A 19,387-nucleotide genomic window follows, 5' to 3' on the forward strand; every position below is an offset into this window, starting at 1 on the left:
TTCTTTCTAAAATGGGGTCACTTGTGGGGTTCCTATACTGCCCTGGCATTTTAGGGGCCCTAAACCGTGAGGAGTAGTCTAGAATCCAAATGCCTCAAAATGACCTGTGAATAGGACGTTAGGCCCCTTAGCGCACCTAGGTTGCAAAAAAGTGTCACACATGTGGTATCGCCGTACTCAGAAGAAGTAGTATAATGTGTTTTGGGGTGTATTTTTATACATACCCATGCTGGGTGGGAGAAATCTCTCTGTAAATGGACAATTGTGTGTAAAAAAAAAATCAAATAATTGTCATTTACAGAGATATTTCTCCCACCCAGCATGGGTATGTGTAAAAATACACCCCAAAACACATTATACTACTTCTCCTGAGTACGGCGGTACCACATGTGTGGCACTTTTTTGCACCCTAAGTGCGCTAAGGGGCCCAAAGTCCAATGAGTACCTTTAGGATTTCACAGGTCATTTTGCCACATTTGGTTTCAAGACTACTCCTCACGGTTTAGGGCCCCTAAAATGCCAGGGCAGTATAGGAACCCCACAAATGACTCCATTTTAGAAAGAAGACACCCCAAGGTATTCCGTTAGGAGAATGGCGAGTTCATAGAAGATTTTATTTTTTGTCACAAGTTAGCGGAAAATGACACTTTGTGAAAAAAAACAATTACAATCAATTTCCGCTAACTTGTGACAAAAAAAAAAAAATCTTCTATGAACTCACCATACATCTAACGGAATACCTTGGGGTGTCTTCTTTCTAAAATGGGGTAATTTGTGGGGTTCCTATACTGTCCTGGCATTTTAGGGGCCCTAAACCGTGAGGAGTAGTCTTGAAACGAAATTTCTCAAAATGACCTGTGAAATCCTAAAGGTACTCATTGGACTTTGGGCCCCTTAGCGCAGTTAGGGTGCAAAAAAGTGCCACACATGTGGTATCGCCGTACTCAGGAGAAGTAGTATAATGTGTTTTGGGGTGTATTTTTCCACATACCCATGCTGAGTGGGAGAAATATCTCTATAAATAGACAATTGTGTGTAAAAAAAATAAAAAAAATTGTCATTTACGGAGATATTTCTCCCACCCAGCATGTGTATGTGTAAAAATACACCCCAAAACACATTATACTACTTTTCCTGAGTACGGCAATACCACATGTGTGGCACTTTTTTGCGGCCTAACTGCGCTAAGGGGCCCAAAGTCCAATGAGCATCTTTAGGCTTTACAGGGGTGCTTACAATTAGGCACCCCCCAAATGCCAGGACAGTAAACACACCCCACAAATGACCCCATTCTGGAAAGTAGACACTTCAAGGTATTCAGAGAGGAGCATAGTGAGTCCGTGGCAGATTTCATTTTTTTTTGTCGCAAGTTAGAAGAAATGGAAACTTTTTTTTTTTTTTTTTTTTGTCACAAACTGTCATTTTCCGCTAACTTGTGACAAAAAATAAAATCTTCTATGAACTCACCATGCCTCTCACTGAATACTTTGGGATGTCTTCTTTCCAAAATGGGGTCATTTGGGGGGTATTTGTACTATCCTGGAATTTTAGCCCCTCATGAAACATGACAGGTGCGCAGAAAAGTCAGAGATGCTTGAAAATGGGAAAATTCACTTTTGGCACCATAGTTTGTAAACGCTATAACTTTTACCCAATCCAATAAATATACACTGAATGTTTGTTTTTTTATCAAAGACATGTAGCAGAATAACTTTCGCGCTCAAATGTATAGGAAATTTTACTTTATTTGAAAAATGTCAGCACAGAAAGTTAAAAAAGTCATTTTTTTGACAAAATTCATGTCTTTTTTGATGAATATAATAAAAAGTAAAACTCGCAGCAGCAATCAAATAGCATCAAAAGAAAGCTGTATTAGTGACAAGAAAAGGAGGTAAAATTCATTTAGGTGGTAGGTTGTATGACCGAGCAATAAACCGTGAAAGCTGCAGTGGTCTGAATGGAGAAAAAGGCTCTGGTCCTTAAGGGGCGAAAAGACTGTGGTCCCGAAGTGGTTAAAAGGTATTTTATTAAAGTTTAAAAATATCACCTAGGAGAAAATACAGGTGAAAAAGTTAATTGCATAAGGGCCAAGGTTGGCAGGGGCAGAACACTTAGGGCTGGTTCAGACGGACGTCTGCGTGGCATCACGTTTAGGGGCGTTATGGCGGCTGCGCGGTCAGGCTTTCAGTAGCCTTCGCATTGCGTTCCGATGCGGTCGCGTTTTTTTCTTCCCCTAGGGGGACATTAGCCGTCGCGGTTGGCCGCCCCCTGGAAGCTACATGTTGCTTCCAGGGGCAGCTCGAACGCTAGCGAAAATCGGGACCCGAATGCCGCGATCGTGTAAACGCGCGCAAAAGCTCGGTGCAAACAATCTTATTGTTTACCTCAATGTTACGAACGCTTCGCAAGCGTCCGTCTCAACTGGCCCTTAATCTACACACTCCTTTGTCAATAATTCATAGACTTATTCATGACAAAATCAGCCAAGGCAAGTAGAATTTTTAAAGGAATTTTTTAAAGCAATTTGATGCATCTCTTATTCCTGTGAAAATGTAAAGCACACCTTACTCAGATGGATATGGGGGCTAACACATTTATTTCCTTTTAAATCATGTAGATTACCTGGCTTGCCTGCTGAGCTTCTTCCTGTTAGCCATGTACCCTGAAGAAGCATATAGATCAGGGGTTTCTGGCTAAGGTCTGACTAGATTAACCACATGCTTGTTTCAGGTGTGCGAATCAGCCATCACTGCAGCCAAAGATCATCTGGGCTGCCAGGCAACTGGTATAGGTTAAAAGGAAATACATATGGCTGCCACCATATTACTCTCAGTTTAGGTGTACTGTAATTCTAAACAGCCTTTAAATATCTACTAACACATTTACTTATTTTGAATGTTTACAAGTTAAATACAGTAATAATTAGATTAGCCAATTTCACCCGGTGAAAACTGTAATATCCACTGGAGACCAGTGCTATTGTTTGTCAAGTATTTACCACAGACCCTCCAACATTGGCCTCGATTCATAAACAGCAGTGCGATAAACAAAATCTTGTCGGGAAAATACCGCACTCGGTATTTTCCCGGTCTGTGTGCTAATTCATAAAGATTTCCCCAGCTGCCCTTGGAGGTCGGTAAATTACCGCAGCCCATTGAGCGGTAGAGTAGAGCAGTGTCCCGATTCCCTCTTTGCCCTGCAGAAATGAATCACACAGACGGCTCTCTCTGGCTCTCCCACTGATGACTCAGACAGATGAGTCACACAGTCTTTCCCTGCCTGCTGAAATGATTCACACAGACGGCTCACTGGCTCTCTCCACAGATGAATCAAACAGACTTTCGGATCTCTGCACTTTGCATTAATCAGAGCTGTCAGAGCTGTCGGTAACTTGTTAAGACCTCACCAGAGGTGTCGGTAACTACCGCCAGGCTTACCGCATGTTGAAGGCTTTATGAATTGACATTTGCTGACAATTTACTGACATGTGTTGTCGGTAACTGCAGCCAAGTCGGTAATTTAGCTCCCTGGTCGGTAATGTCAGCTTTTCATGCGGTAACAGCCTTTATGAATTGACATTTTGCTAAGTGGTCGGTAAATTCTGCTGTTTTCAGCATTACCGCATGAGGTCATCTCAATGTGCATAGTCTGCAACATTCATCAAAGCCTTACAAAAGGAAAAGTTGATGGTAAACCTAGACACCTGTGTCTATCCTCTTAGTTTTAAAAATGTATCCTGAACCTGAATAGTCAGGAATATAAAAAATTAATATGCTCTGTAAACCGCTATTAAATGCATTTTGGCAGCTGATAAAAGTATCAGACGTTGCCATAGCCCTGATTACAGCAGCATTTGGGCTGGTGGAGGGTTTCACTTACAGCCAATCACACTTTCTTTATAGACTAAAGACTGAGTCTATGGCTGCATTTACACAGTCACTCTAAATAGGAAACAGCACACAGCAGGATATGCTGGCTGCTTTTTTGCTGCCGAGACATCTGAAAATCAACACTGCTTGGCGGAATTACAACCTTTTTAGCTAATACAATATAATTTTATTTTGTTGCCAGTACTAAGTAATTACATCATTATTTGCAGCCCTAAACTAGAATAGGATAAGACAATTGAGGTTTTTTTTTTTTTTTTTTTTTAGTTATCTGCACAAACAGACACAAGATTGCTGGGATACTTACGTTCTGGCTGTTCTGGAATGGTCATGCGTAGCCATTCAAGGTTAACACTATATTGGCTGCCAACACTGGAGGTGCGACTCCCAAATGGATGTAGAGGAATGGTACCAATCACTAATGGTAGCTCCAAGAGCAGTTTTGAGGAACCAGGTATTTCCACACACATCTAAAAATAAAAAATACACATATTAAATTCCTGATTTTGAAAGCCAAAATGGAAGAGAACAAGATGTCCATTGTACAATAAGTACCTTCAGAGCATATTCTACTCGAATAATACGGCACTGAATGATAGAAGGTCCAAGAGGAGGTATTTTCAGAGCCCGTCCATGCCAAGCTTCTCTTTTCCCTGCTGGTACAGAGTCCCCTGCCAATGTAGCAACTACAGATTTCTTCTGTTTTAAAGTGCCCCGTGCAATAAAGGTCTGAGATTGGATAATGGCTGCTTTGGGTACAACAGCGCGACTTGTACAGTTGTCAATCTCAGCAAAGATGGGAATAACTTCACCTGTAGGTGTGATTTGAGAAGATCATATTAAATGCTGTCACTTGGCCATGCAAAAAAAAAAAAAAAAAAACCAAAAAAAAAACACACACATACTGAGAGTTTTACAGATTAGAAGACCATCCAATAAGCACTCACCTGGAGTATATCCCTTTCGGTCTATCTTGGCAGTTACAGTCACCTGTCCCAGGTTACAGTACCAGGCATGTGCAGTCTTCTCTTTGGTGCCAGCTTGAGGAGCCTAGATTGAAAAAAAAAAAAAAAGTTTTGTCTCTATAGCGCAGTAGGATCTTCAACTAGGCATAGTATTAATACAGTCTTCTGCTAGGTACACACTATAAGATTTTCTGGCAGATTGATTATTTCCAACATGTCCGATCTGATTTACAATAGATTTCCGAGCATTTTCCAATCGATTTCCTATTGTAGTGAACAGAAAACGGTCGAAAATCAGATCGGACATGTTGGAAATAATAGATCTGACAGAAAATCTGCCAGAAAATCTCATAGTGTGTACCTAGCATTAACTCACAGTAATCACAGGGAATTTTTTTATAGCTGCTATTCAGACTTAGAAATTAGGACACAATCTGCACAATTCCTGTGAAAGCAACTATTTAAATTCATGAATACCCTTTAAGAATTCCTTCTGTATTATGGGTCATTGTCATGCTGACAGGCTGCGTAGAGTGAACCCAAGGCGAGAGTTATATGGAGGCTGCCATATTTTTTTTTTTTTTTTTTTTTTTTTAAAGCAACACCAGTTGCATGGCTATCCTGCTGATCCTCTGCCTCTAAAAAAAAGGTACACACATCCTGATTTATCTGACCAACTTGTCGTTTGAACGATAAGTAGGACATGTGTATGCGCAGTAGAGCGACTGAAAACAGCCGGTTTGCCTGATTCGCTTGACAGATCAGTTGGAGCAACTGTCGTTCAAACTGTCAGGTCCGTACGTGTGTAAAAACAAAGAGTTGAACGATGTCCAGTCTGTCAGACGACATGTAAATTAGTTTGTCGGCCGCTTTGTTTGGACGTGTGTATGTGACGTTTTAACGACTTGTCATGTGCCTGACAAGTCGTTCAAACGACATTTAGGCGTAAAGTTGGACGTGTGCACGCACCTTAATACTTTTAGCCATAGATCATGAACAAGCATATGTAGATAATGTGTTTGACAATATTGTCAGATCTGACAAGATTAACTGCATTCTTGTTGCTGGTGTACTTCAGACACTACTGCAGCCAAACAGATCAGCAGGGCGACCAGGCAACTGGTATTGTTTAAAAGGAAACAAATATAGCAGCCTCCAGATCACTCACCTCAGGTTCACTTTAAAGAGATGTACACTTATTAGATTAACAAAAGCCGGAAAGATCATTCAGGAAATCTAAAGTGAGTAAACGTGTCTCACAACATAGATAGTGATCTATCATATTGGAGCATTAAAACTAACTTCTCCAGTACGGATGGTCAATGAGATGTAAATCGTTCCGCTTTCATAAAGGATTATGAAAATTCTGTATGAAAATGTATGCAGCTTGAAAGTGGACCAATCCTATCCTACCTTGACAGGATTTGATGTTCATTTTCAAGTGGCAACATTTAATTCGCATATTCCTGTATGAACTCGGAACAACCATCCCTAATCTCCATTCCTTCTACTGCAGTCCCTCCTTGCTTGTTCCCTGTCTATAAAATTCCTGACCTTGTTCTTTTCTATGTAGAGTCGGGAGAGCTGATAGAGAAGTCTGTGATATACTAGACGTAGTATTGTTAAAGTGGATCGTCAGACATTTTTTGTACCAAGTGAAAGGGCAACAGGTCTGTATTTCTGTTCTATGGGAAGCGGACCTTCCTGTAGATATATTAAAGTCTGTCATGGCTTCAGAAAGCCTCATTAACCATGGCTCGGAAACTATTCAGTGAAGAGCTCATAAAATAATATTTCACAGCACTTGAAGAACAAAAAGCAAGTAAATATTTGCAACAACATTTACTAAACAAAAAACACAACTTTTGCATGGATGACTATAGACCTGCTGGACAAGAATTTGGTTTATTCATCTTCAAAAGTAGAATTTCTTGCATCAATATCGAGTGCTCAGTATCTGAGTTGGCATCCAGTGGATGTAAAAAAAACCCACACAAAGAACTAAAGAATATACTTCATGTCTTACCAGCAGATCGGGCGTGTTGATATCAATTGGTTCAATCACAGTAAATTCTTTCTTCGTTTTCTTAACTGTGGCCCATGGGCGGTGAAGCTTGGCTTTAATCCAGTAGCGAACACATCCATGCTTGCCTTCAAAGGAGGTGACCAAGTTCCTGTAAAAAGGTTTTAAACAGTTTCAATACACCGTTTATTTTCTCTTTTGTTTTTCCGGCAAGCAAAAGTTGTATATACTACAATAAAAACATGACAAGTGATCTTACCCTTCCCTATTCTCATTTTTATCACTGTTCACGTTAACTTGGGATCCACTTGAATAACCTTAGTCATATCTTAAGCTACATACCCACAGCCAGGTGGATCAGGGATCTCTACCGAAGAAGCAATAGTTCCATCTGACCGAATCTGCAAGCTTCGAACCAACAATCACGTAAACGATAGTTTACACGATCACTGCAAAACCTGCAAAAGTCAATGATCCTCCGCAATTTAATCCAGCATGGCGGTCATTCAAAAATAAATGATAGTCGTGGGTGGCATTAATCACGAAAAATAAAAATCATTCAATGCAAAAAAAATCATTCCAAAAAATTGCATTGTGGGCATGGGCCTTTACAGAAACTCGCTAGAGCACAGAATACCCAGATTACACCACAAAAAAAAAAGAAAGCATATGCTATTACAGCAAAGCAACATGTAATGTTAAAATACAGTTGGACTTACTCGGGCAGCTGAAATGTGAATGGAAACTCGTGTTTTCCTGCAGTCAGAACACTGAGTGTGCCGTTGTCTGTATGGGAAAAAGAAAGGAAAGTTCAATTAACAATGCAGGAGCACTTCCTGTCTCAAGCTAAACTTAAGTTTCTGAATTCAATTCCTGTGAGACTGGTTGTACCTTTAAATTTGTGGTCAGTCACATGTGAGGAGTTTAAATGCCTCAGAGTGAAAGGAAAACCACAGAACTTCAGAAGTCGCGTAAAGCAGTGCTGGCGAAAACAAGTTTTGCCTGTATGACTCCTGCCTCACATTTATGCTGGATCTACACCATACAATTTTTTTGGCAGATTTAACTGCCAGATTGATTATTTCCAGCATGTCCGATGTGGCGATCGATATTTTTTTTTGAGCGATTTTCTAATTAATTTCCATAGAAGCGAATGGAAAGCGATCTGAAAATCTCTCTCTCAAAAAAAAAAAAAAAAAAAAAAAAAGAGAAGAAGATCGATCCTCAGATCAGACATGCTGGAAAAAAATTGTATGGTGTGGATTCAGCATAAGAGAAATAGCAGGAATATACTCAAGCAAAGCTGTGGAGTCGGTACAGAAATCTTCCAACTCCGACTCCTCAGTTTCTGAAACCATGACTCCGACTCCCCAAAATGGCTCTGACTCAGACTCCTTGACTCCGACTCTCTAGTCTAATACTTAACAGGGCTGTGTATTTGTACAAAAATCATCAGACACCTCAGTTTATGAAAGCAACGACTCCGAGTGCCCAAAATTGCCCTGACTCCACAGCCCTGTACTCAAGTGATGTATTTAGCGTGCGAGAATGCACAAATACAAAGATATGCTTACACACACACACACCTCAATAGGTACTTGCAGGTATCTGTTGCACACAAAAACATTGTACTGTCCCATACACAATAATATGTATATCTCACTGTCTGAATAAAACTTGCAAGCTATAAGTGCCCTTTATGCTACAAACATGCGAGACAAACCCCAAAATAGTTCAGCTTAGGAGCAGTCCAGGACACATGCTGGCATGTCTGTAGTTTAAAAGGGGTCACAGATCCAGGAAATCCCTGCCAAGTCTACAAGCTGCTATTCCACAAGTCAAAGCAGTTTACCAGGCATGAGGATTGTTGACAGAAAAAGTGGGTTAAGTTGCATTTTATGAAGTTTTTTTTTTTTGGTCATATAGGATACGACAGAAGGAGATTTTTTTTTTAAACCACCAAAGCAGTAACCCTTCACAACTTAAGATCTGTCATGGAGGAAGTGCAATACTTTCTGAAACCCTCCTCCATAAAAAGCAGGCTGAAAAGAGTCACAAAGCCTGATCATCACACCCATTTCATGTGACTGATTTAGTATAGTAGCCAAAAACAACAACAGCTCTGATATTCCTAGATTTCTAATACACTATTACATAGTACTGGTACAATTAGGCGGACTCAGAATGCCTGTGGGAGAGTTAAGAGATATATTCATCACTAAATTATCCAGGGGAAACTAAACACTGTACAACTAAAATGTCTGAGCGCATATCTATTGCACTTACACAGAATTCACTGCAGAATGAGACTGCTGATGTGGCCATATCATATGTAACATTACTAATAATTTATATAGTACCAACACATTTAATATTAACCCTCTGAATACTCACAAATAGGAATATCTGCAACAAAGTAATGCCTTTCTCCCAGTCCTACTCTACAGCTTGCCACCATGTACTGCACTGTATACTGTACTTTACCTAATTCATACAGAAATTGCAATATACATGCATAATGTACCCAACTATAAAAATCCCGGTTTTGCATGAATAGCAGTTGCTACAACTATTTTTTTTTTCAATATAATGATTGAGGGTTTGGGGTTGTGCAAAGAGTGAGTGAAAACAGGCGATTTGCCAGGCAACAATTCTGCTTTAGTTTTCTGTACAGGAACCAGAGCTTGCACAGGGATTACCAGAACTTGCACAGGGCTTATCAGATCCAAAGAACCAATGATAAATCAAACTGTCGGGTAGTTTAATAATTAGTTTTACAAATATAAATTAGGCATTCCAACATTTTGATTCAGTATGTGCCAATTCCAGTAAAAAAAAAAAAAAAAAAAAAAAAAAAAAAAAAACACACACACACACCTAAAAAAGGAGGTAAACCGAATTTTAGATTATATCTCTATTCTATTATAGGAATGCTGAACCAATTAAAAGTATCCTCTTTAAAAATAAAAAAGTTGTATAAAACTAACATGTGGTCTCCTAAAGTCTTCTAACTTGGCGAGAAACGTACAAAGTAGCCTGAGGCCACTTTTCATGCCTTGTTACAATCGTGTGGCACCCTAGCTGCACGTAGTATGATGCACTGCATTGTTTGGCGAGGGTGACTCAGCCTCGGCCAGTATCAGTAGCATACGAGGTAACATTAGAGGGTCAGGGAGTGCACTGACTGCTGCTGCGCTCACCTGTGTGCAGAAGGGTTTCCCGCAGATTCAGGTATTCTACCTGGTCGCTGTAATTCTGGGTGTACGCCGTGCTGGAGCCTGCGCTGCGGGACTCCGTCCATTGCACCTTAGCATAACCCTCAGCATGCAGCTTCAGCGACTCCAGCCTTGTCTCTGTCACCAAATCCAGCAGCACCTTCCCGGTGACCGTGTCCCCGCTGCTGAACACGGGAGGATTGTCATTCTCCGGGCAATCAATCACCACCAGGAACTTCTTCACTTTATCAAAGATCATCCTGACTCCGATCCAAATACAACGCCAACAGGGCGGCGGAAACAGCTGCCAAGTTGAATATATATGCTGGAACAGGAGTTATTACTGTACTTCTTTAGCAAATAAAAAGCCTCCTATATTTATCCTGACCTGATACTGTCACTTCTGTCTTTTTTATACCGAAGTTACTTGCTGGGCGTGGTCATAAGGAAAAACAAAACCATGAGAGCCAATAGCAGACACCGCCTCTGATAAAGTGGACGTGTCCTGCGGGGGAACGCCTAGTTGAACTAGCGAGAGTTCCCCCAAGTCCTCCTTGTGCAAAACAATCAAATGCGCATGCGTAAGGCTAGGCTACAGCCCCGGCCAGGTGCCGCTTGTATGACAGACACACCCGGTAGACTATATGCGTCTCATTGTAATGTACTTTTGCTCTGAAGCTGTGAAAAAAAGGTTGCAGTTCATACACAGGATACGCAATTCACACACATACGACGATGTACAGTTTCGAAATTGAAACTGCCTTATGTAATTTTGCAATTTTAAGCTGAAACATGCAACAATGTAAAAAAGTACCCGGGGAATCCCCGAAACCTCTTCATGCTTCCGCCTAAATGGAATGGATGGATAGCTGTGCGCTAGTGGATTGTTGTATTGTAAAAACTACTGCTGGAAGCAGGGAACTTGTTATTAATACTTTGCAGCCAGCAAAAATACTACTATTCCCAGTGGAGGGATTTCCAGGAACCAGAGCAGTACTTTATGTGAAGAAAGTAAACAGCCTGAGAGCTCCCACCCACTTGTGGATATAATACACAGCACAGCAATATCCTGCACAACTGCTGAGACTGAAATACTGAACTAGTTATGAAACAGTTAAAATAGTAAAAGAACTCAGATCTACCGTAAACATTAAAACTATAACATAAACAATGTCCTCAATTCTCTCTGAATCCTCCTCAAATAGAATTCTGTCTTTCGGAAAGTACCCCTGAACTGAGATTAAGGCCAGGTTCACACTGGAGGAAAAAAACGCAATGCGAACAGATCCAATGTAAGGCTGGTTTCACAGTAGGACGTTTCTTTTTAGGGGACGTTATGGTCGCATAACGTGCCCCTAACGCAACGCCTGGTGCTCTCTGATGTGGACGTCAGAGTGAGCCGCGTTGTGCAGCTCACTCTGGCGTCCGTGATGTGTACTCTTGGACGCATGCGACATCACGTGGTCCCGCCCGGCCAATCGCCGCACAGAGCGTCCGCTCCAGGAAGTAAACACTGCACGTCACTGAGTTCAGTGACTATTAATTAGCCATGTGCCTGGCCGCTCTCCGCTCCTCCCCAACATTACTGAGCATGTGCAAGCAGTCTAACGCGGCTCTGCCGCTTATTAAGTACTGCATGCAGTACGTTGTGTTATGGTGCAGCGTTACTAAGTAACGCAACGTGGGCACTGTGAAAAGCCCATTGATTTTTCATTGCTGTGAGGTAGGGTGCGTTACAGGCTGCTCTAACGTGCACCTGTAACGTCCCACTGTGAAACCAGCCTTAACCTTTGGATCCGTTCACATTGGTCTGTTAGAACGCATACGTTCCGCACAATCCACTGAACGGACCACAAATTTGGTTTTGCAGCAATTTTGCCGGACTGCTGAGCCTAGCGTAAAGAAAGCTGAAGCACTGCATTGGGGCAATGAGAAAACTGAACTTTCAGACCGTTCTAGCCAGCAAAATCCATTTGGTGATGGGGATCCTGGTGGGGTTATGGGGAAACGCAACTGAAGCAGCTGAACTGCAACTGAGTGAAAACGTATCAGATAGACCAGTAATCAGATCCGTTTTCACTGATCTGTTTGCCACTTAATTGCCAGTGTGAACCGGGCCTAAAGAAGGGCTGCATTCATAGTGGTGTGTTTGTCTGCATAAACGCTGCTTTGTAATGTGGCTTCGCGCACTGCAGTGTGCCACTTATGTGACGGTCACAGTGAGGCGGGTGCGGTATAATGGCGTGCGGCATCATAATGCACTGCATACCGTGCGTTACTGCAAAACACGTGTGTTATCAGTTACGGTAAAGCATACTTTACATTAAAGTTATCAGGCAATGTGTAAAAAATGAGCTCTACTCACCTGGGGCTTTCTCCAGCTCTTTGCAGCCGACTGTCCCACGCCGACCGCTCCGCTACCCGCCACTGTCCTGGTCTCCTTGCACAGTACAGAGTCCGACTGCGGGGTCAGCCTTACTGCGCCTGCATGAGGCACCGCTGTCAATCATGGCCACGTGGGCCGCGGCGAACTGCGCAGGGACAGTCGGCTGCAAGGGGCTGGAGAAAGCCCAAGGTGAGTAAAGCTCATTTTTTACAGATTGCCCGATAACTCCTTTAACTGTATGTGATGTAACACGTGCCCCATATGTTTTGTTGCGTTCCTGCTGTTACAGGGAACACAGTGCCCTCTGGGAACCTAGCCTAAAGGTATAACTATGCTGATAAGGCTGTGCCATAGCTCACAGCCCCCTCTGCATTTCTCTGTGCCCTTGGGTCCACTCAATCTTGCAGTTAATTATTCAGCTGGGTCGCCTGTTGAATATGGAGGAGGAAAAAGCAGTCCTCCTCGTTTTTTCTACATCTTTCTATACCCTTACTGCTCATCAGCCACCCATCCTCACTCCCATCATTTTTCATAGTAGCGCCAGCCTCACACATGCGCAGGTAATCATTTCACTCGTGAACAACACCTAGATTTGGATTGCTGATCTACAAGCTGTTCCAGGGTCAGCACCGATTTAAAAAGGGAGCAGCTGTTTTTTTTGTGAGTGGACAGCAGACGAATGGGACACATGAGTGTCCCTGACTTCCTCTTCCTCCTGTGCAATGTACTGATTAGGCACCTGCCCTGTCATCCGTGCACTCAGATGATAACCTTGCTGCGTGCTGGGATGACAGGACTGGTGCCAGATCGGCACTGCACCACTGTGTCTTGCTGGCCCCCTCTTCCTCATTAACTGCCCCTAGGGCTAATTGGGAATCGGCGGTGCGGAGATCCGTCCTGTCGGATTTTATCAATCGAGCCGCATCAGCGGTTCGATTGATAAGGAGCATCGCGGCCGCATCTACTCGTGTAGATGCGGCTTTACAGCATAACAAACTGTTATAAGTAGTTTAGAAACCTTTAAAAGCACATTGAAACAAAAAAACATAATTTATACTTTATTTACAAATCCAGAGTTGTCTGAAAGTAAGTCCTATATCCACATTTCACCATGTCTAAGGCCACATACACACATCAGACCATAGTCTTTTGAAAATGAAAGATCACAGACCAATCTTACCACCCTTCATGTAGTATGAGAGCCATACTCTACACAGTCTTTTCTATGGAGCTGAACTCCACATCAGAAAAAAATCTTGGCAAGATGCTGCACACACAGATGCTGTACAGACACAATGATCTGTAGCTGCAAAAGTTATGTTCCTGCCAAAAATCCATTCCTGCAAATAGCAATGATAGTCTATGAGATCTGCAGATCATCATACACACATGATTTAACTGACATTCATCTGCAGATCAGATCCACCAGGATGGATTTTCAGATCTGCAGATGATTGCTTGATCTGCAGATGAATGTCAGTTAAATCATGTGTGTATGATGATCTGCAGATCTCATAGACTATCATTGCAATTTGCAGGAATGGATTTTTGGCAGGAACAGATCTTTTGCAGATACTGATCTTTTGTGTCTGTACAGCATCTGTGTGTGCAGCATCTTGCAAAGATTTTTTTCTGATGTGGAGTTCAGCTCCATAGAAAAGACTGTGTAGAGTATGGCTCTCATACTACATGAAGGGTGGTAAGATTGGTCTGTGATCTTTCATTTTCCAAAGACTATAGTCTGATGTGTGTATGAGCCTTTACACAGAACTCAACTTACAATCACCCAGAATAAAATAAAGTTTGTAAGTAGGGTCGCACATATTAGTGCACCGGCTGTGCCGTTCCTGGAGGTGTTAAATACTATTTCCCCTCCTAGTTGCTGCAATTCGAAGGGTTAAGAAATTTGGGGTTCGGCAATTGCTGGAACCCCAAATTTCCCTTATGCGCCCCGCACACTACAGCAATACCGCTATAGCAGCACCCAGTTTTGTGCGCAGAAACCACCTGTATCGAAGTAGGGGACCGCCTTAATTAGCTTCATGTGACTAAGAACCCACCCTCCCCACCACCATAATGCAGCATTTCAGGACAGTGAGTGATGTATGCGTTTCATTCCTTCCGATCCTTGATAATTCTGTAGCCTATAAATTAAACTAGTAAATTATGGTTATGCACAGCCCCCTACCCCAACCAAGTCTCAGGATTACAGTTTCCCACAGCATGTGTTTCTGTAGTTCAGTGTCCCAGCTTTGATGTCCTCTTATTTTCTGTATTACAGCAGTAGGTTTTAGTTTTCCACCGTGCCCCACAGGGTGTGCCATCTCTCATAGCTTGTAACCTACATCGAGTACATCTCCGGGCTCTTTCACACTGGCGCGGTTCGTTGTGGCAAATTGCCGTTCTGCTACCACAGCCTAATGAAAGCCTATGGGAAAGTTCATACCACCCACGTTGCTGTACACTGCACCAGAAGTGCCCATTTTAATGCTAATGCATATCTACGTTATGCACGGCTCTTGCGGCGGCCCGAAATTCATGTTAGTCTATGGGAACGCAGGCTTCTTTAACCACTTAAAGGATACCCGAAGTGACATGTGACATGATGAGATAGACATGTGTATGTACAGTGCCTAGCACACAAATAACTATGCTGTGTTCCTTTTTTTCTTTCTCTGCCTGAAAGAGTTAAATATCAGGTATGTAAAGTGGCTGACTCAGTCCTGACTCAGATAGGAAGTGACTACAGTGTGACCCTAACTGATAAGAAATTCCAACTATAAAACACTTTACTAGCAGAAAATGGCTTCTGAGAGCAAGAAACCGGTAAAAAGTGGAATTTCTTATTAGTGAGTAACTGTAGTCACTTCCTGTCTGAGTCAGGACTGAGTCAGCCACTTACATACCAGATATTTAACTCTTTCAGACAGAGAAAGAAAAAAAAGGAACACAGCATAGTTATTTGTGTGTTAGGCACTGTACATACCCATGTCTATCTCATTATGTCACATGTCACTTCGGGTATCCTTTAATGTTTATAGTACAGTATAACTACTCCATAAAAACTTCATCTAAGCCTCAGGGGAGTAGCTGTGCGCACTCCTGGTCGATTGGGCACGCGTTCCTGCACTTGTTCTCGCGGCTAGCCTGGAGATCAATGAATGGAAGCGCAGTGACTGAGGACATCTTGTGGCCAAATAGTAATATTACACCTACATCCATTGATTTTAATAAAGAGACCTACACGTAATTTAAAATGAACCCCTATCTCCCACACTCTCCCATAAATGCCCCCCCCCCCCCCAAAAAAAAACTTTTGCATACATTTTTTTTTTACAATTATAAATAGCTACCTCAGGGACTGAACTTTTTTAATATGTATGTCAAGAAGGTATATTACTGTTATTTTTAAAATTATGGGCTAGTAAATAGCGATGGACGCGAAACTGAAAATATGCATCTCTATTTCCAAATAAAATATTGGCGCCACACAATGGCCTCAATTCTCTAAGCTTTATCAAACACTTTATCGAACGTTTGATAATTTACCTTATGAGTAAAGTTTAATTTTGAATTCACTAAGTTGTTATAGTACATTTTATCGATAAAACATTCTATAAATCTATAACTTAGTGAGTTCAAAATTAGATTTTACTCATGAGGTAATTTATCAAACGTTCAATAAAGTGTTTAATAAAGATTAGTGAATTGAGCCCATTGCAAGAAGTTTTAAACCAGGATGATACCATTTATTGGCTAACTAAAAATGAATAAAAATAAGCAAGCTTTGTGATAGGGACATAATTTAAATGGTGTAATAACCAGGACAAATCGGCAAATAAAATACGTGGGTTTTAATTAACCCATTCAGGTTCCGTGGTTTTCACGAGAGAAATGTTCACCTCCCATTCATTAGCCTATAACTTTATCACTACTTATTACAATGAACTGATCTATATCTTGTTTTTTCCGCCACCAATTAGGCTTTCTTTGGGGGGTACATTTTGCTAAGAGCCACTTTACTGTAAACGCATTTTAACAGGAAGAATAAGAAAAAAATGGAAAAATTCATTATTTCTCAGTTTTCAGCCATTATAGTTTTAAAATAATACATGCCTCCATAATTAAAACTCACGTATTGTATATGCCCATATGTCCCGGTTATTACACCGTTAAAATTATGTCCCTATCACAATGTATGGCGACAATATTTTATTTGGAAATAGAGGTGCATTTTTTCCATTTTGCATCCATCACTATTAACAAGTTTAAAATAAAAAAAAATATAGAAATATTTCATCTTTACATTGATATTTAAAAAGTTTAGACCCTTAGGTAAATATTTACATGTTTTGTTTTTTTTATTGTAATGTTTTTTTTTATTTATAGTAAACATTTTATTTGGGTAGTTTTGGGAGGGTGGGGGGTAAACAATAGATTTATAATGTAAATGTGTGTTGATTTTAATTCATTTTTATTTTCAGGTGTAGTATTACTTTTTGGCCACAAGATGGCGGCCATGAGTTTGTTTACATGACATCACTCTAAGCGTAACACACGTTTAGAGTAGCGCATCAGGCAGTGAATGGCCAGAAAAGGCGCAGCTTCCGAGAGAAGCTGTCGCTTTTTCAGCGGGGGAGAGGAATCAGTGATCGGACTTCATAGTCCGATACATTGATTCCCTGACTACCGAATCCGCGGCCGGGAGTGCGTGATCGGCCGCGGTAGCGCACATGGTTTCTGGACGTAGTTTCTACGTCCAGAAACCAAAATAGGTTAAGGTAGCATGTATTTTAAAACTATAAAATAATGTTTACATTTTTTTCTTAATATTCCCGTTAAAATGCATTTAGAAATGCAAAAGGTATCATCTAAAGAAAGCCTAATTGGTGGCGGAAAAAACAAGATACAGATCATTTCGTTGTGATATGTAGTGGTAAAGTTATTGGCGAATTAATGGGAGGAGCACTGCAATGTGAAAATTGCTCACATGCATAAGGTGAAAATACACTGAATGCTGAAGGGGTTAAAGAAGTGGGCATTGTGCCGTGCGTGTGTGGAAGAGTATTTTTACAATATGCTTCCGTGCACTTCCACATACCCAAGACAGGAAGTGACCGCAACCGCGTGTCACTTCCTGCTTAGCCGAATGCCAGACAGGGCACACCGTGTACTAACGCGGTGTTCCCTGAAGGCCTGTTTTTGGCGGTGCGGCGGTCGTGACGCACCGCATCAATAACGCCATTTTGCAGTGTGAAACCAGCTTCCAGCTTTGCGGTTTATCCCCAGTACAGAGTTTGGCAAGCAAGTATGCTCCTATGCAGAGTTTCATACCTCAATATACTCACTCGTTGGGAGCTAGCATTATCTGTATACATAGTTCTAATCAGTGTAGGCCCTTATGAGGCTTACATTTTAAAAAGCCACCTGTTTAAAAGGGAGCAGAAAAGTAGTCACAGAATATTGGTAAATTTACTGATATTCTACTACATTAATTTAGTAAAATATCGGTAATATTTACCGATCTTTTACTATGAGTTAACCTCTCCCTACTCTCACACTGAACCCTCCACCGGTGGTGCCTAACCTTAACCTTCCCCCCTTGTGGTGCCTAATCTTAAATCCCCCTCCCCCCATGGTGCCTACCAGGGCTGTGGAGTCGGTCCAAAAATCCACCGACTCCGACTCCTCAGTTTAGGATTCCACCGACTCCACGACTCAGACTCCTTTAATTTGCATATTACAATTTTGATGATTAAAAGTATGTAACATGAAATTCGTCTCATAACTGCCAACGCTTAGGAATTTTACAAGACAACTGAAGTGAGAAGGATATGTAGACTACTATATTTATTCCCTTTAGACTAAAACTAGTCATTGGTAAGAGTACTTGTAAAAAGGTACAAACCGGAACAAAGAACATCTATCAGGCCCTAGGCAATGTAAGTGTGGGTACATGTAAGAATGATGTGCAGGTACTCTGCAGGGGAATGAGGAGATTGTAAATAGACAACACCTCTGTGTTCAATGTGCACAGCATTCTCAGTGGATTCCCTGCAGCTCTGTGGGGAGTGCATATGTAGAGTATAGTACTACTGTGTAACAAAGTAAACCTGAGACAGATGAAATTAAAGTTTTATAGATACCTGGGGTAACCTCCAGCCCCCTTCAGGCTAATCAGTCCCTCGTTGTCCTCCTCCACCACCTGGATCTTCTGCTATGAGTCCAGGTACTTGAGCCAGTCAGGCGTAGTGCGCATGCACACACTCCGCTGCCAGGAGCATACTACACCTGTGCAGCACTATTGCGCAGGTGCAGAATGTTCCTGGCTGTGGGAGCGGCATGCGGCCGGACAGCGCTGACTGACTGAATTACCGGGACTCATAGCAGAAGATCCGGGTGGTGGAGGACAGTGAGGGACTGATTAGCCTGAAGGGGGCTGGAGGAAGCCCCAGGTATGTATAAAACTTTACTTTTCATCCGTCTCAGTTACCCTTTAATTTGTAGTCACCAAACCAAATTTTAATAACATATCAAATTATTTTATTTCATCAGCAAAGGGAGTGCATACATTTGCATAAATCAGCATCAATGCAGAATTATTTCCATCTTGTTGACCATCTCTATTAGTGACATAGCTACACATCAGGCTTTATTCTTACAGCATAGATGTTATTTAGTATATATAAGAGATTCCTGTGTACACATCATATATACAGTCACAATCAGACATGTATATCTGACCTTAAAAATACGTGGACTGCTTTATTGAAGCAGCACAAGTAACTAATTTTGATTGGTTTATTTCATTTTTGTATACTAAGCACAGCTATTACTGTATATATACATTATTTTTAATGACTATTATCTGAGAAATAGAACATTTTATCATATTTTCTATTTTAATTACA

General features: G+C 41.4%; 1 protein-coding gene across 2 annotated transcripts in view; it reads right to left on the reverse strand.

The window, feature by feature from the left end:
* The window catches only part of ARRDC2 (arrestin domain containing 2), a 112,075-nt gene that overhangs the window by 8,496 nt on the left and 84,192 nt on the right, over window positions 1-19,387 (reverse strand). The window contains exons 1-6 of one of the 2 annotated variants that reach the window (XM_068233947.1): window positions 10,076-10,499; window positions 7,595-7,661; window positions 6,879-7,026; window positions 4,835-4,937; window positions 4,443-4,699; window positions 4,195-4,357 (exon numbers count right to left, since the gene is read on the reverse strand). In XM_068233947.1, coding sequence (XP_068090048.1) covers window positions 4,195-4,357; window positions 4,443-4,699; window positions 4,835-4,937; window positions 6,879-7,026; window positions 7,595-7,661; window positions 10,076-10,349 — 1,012 coding nt within the window. In that variant the 5' untranslated portion in view covers window positions 10,350-10,499. Of the gene's footprint in view, window positions 1-4,194; window positions 4,358-4,442; window positions 4,700-4,834; window positions 4,938-6,878; window positions 7,027-7,594; window positions 7,662-10,075; window positions 10,500-19,387 lie in introns of those variants that run through there. The other variant, XM_068233948.1, reaches the window with a different exon arrangement.

The sequence above is a fragment of the Hyperolius riggenbachi genome, chromosome 1, assembly GCF_040937935.1.
Source record: "Hyperolius riggenbachi isolate aHypRig1 chromosome 1, aHypRig1.pri, whole genome shotgun sequence".
Classification (NCBI taxonomy): domain Eukaryota; kingdom Metazoa; phylum Chordata; class Amphibia; order Anura; family Hyperoliidae; genus Hyperolius; species Hyperolius riggenbachi.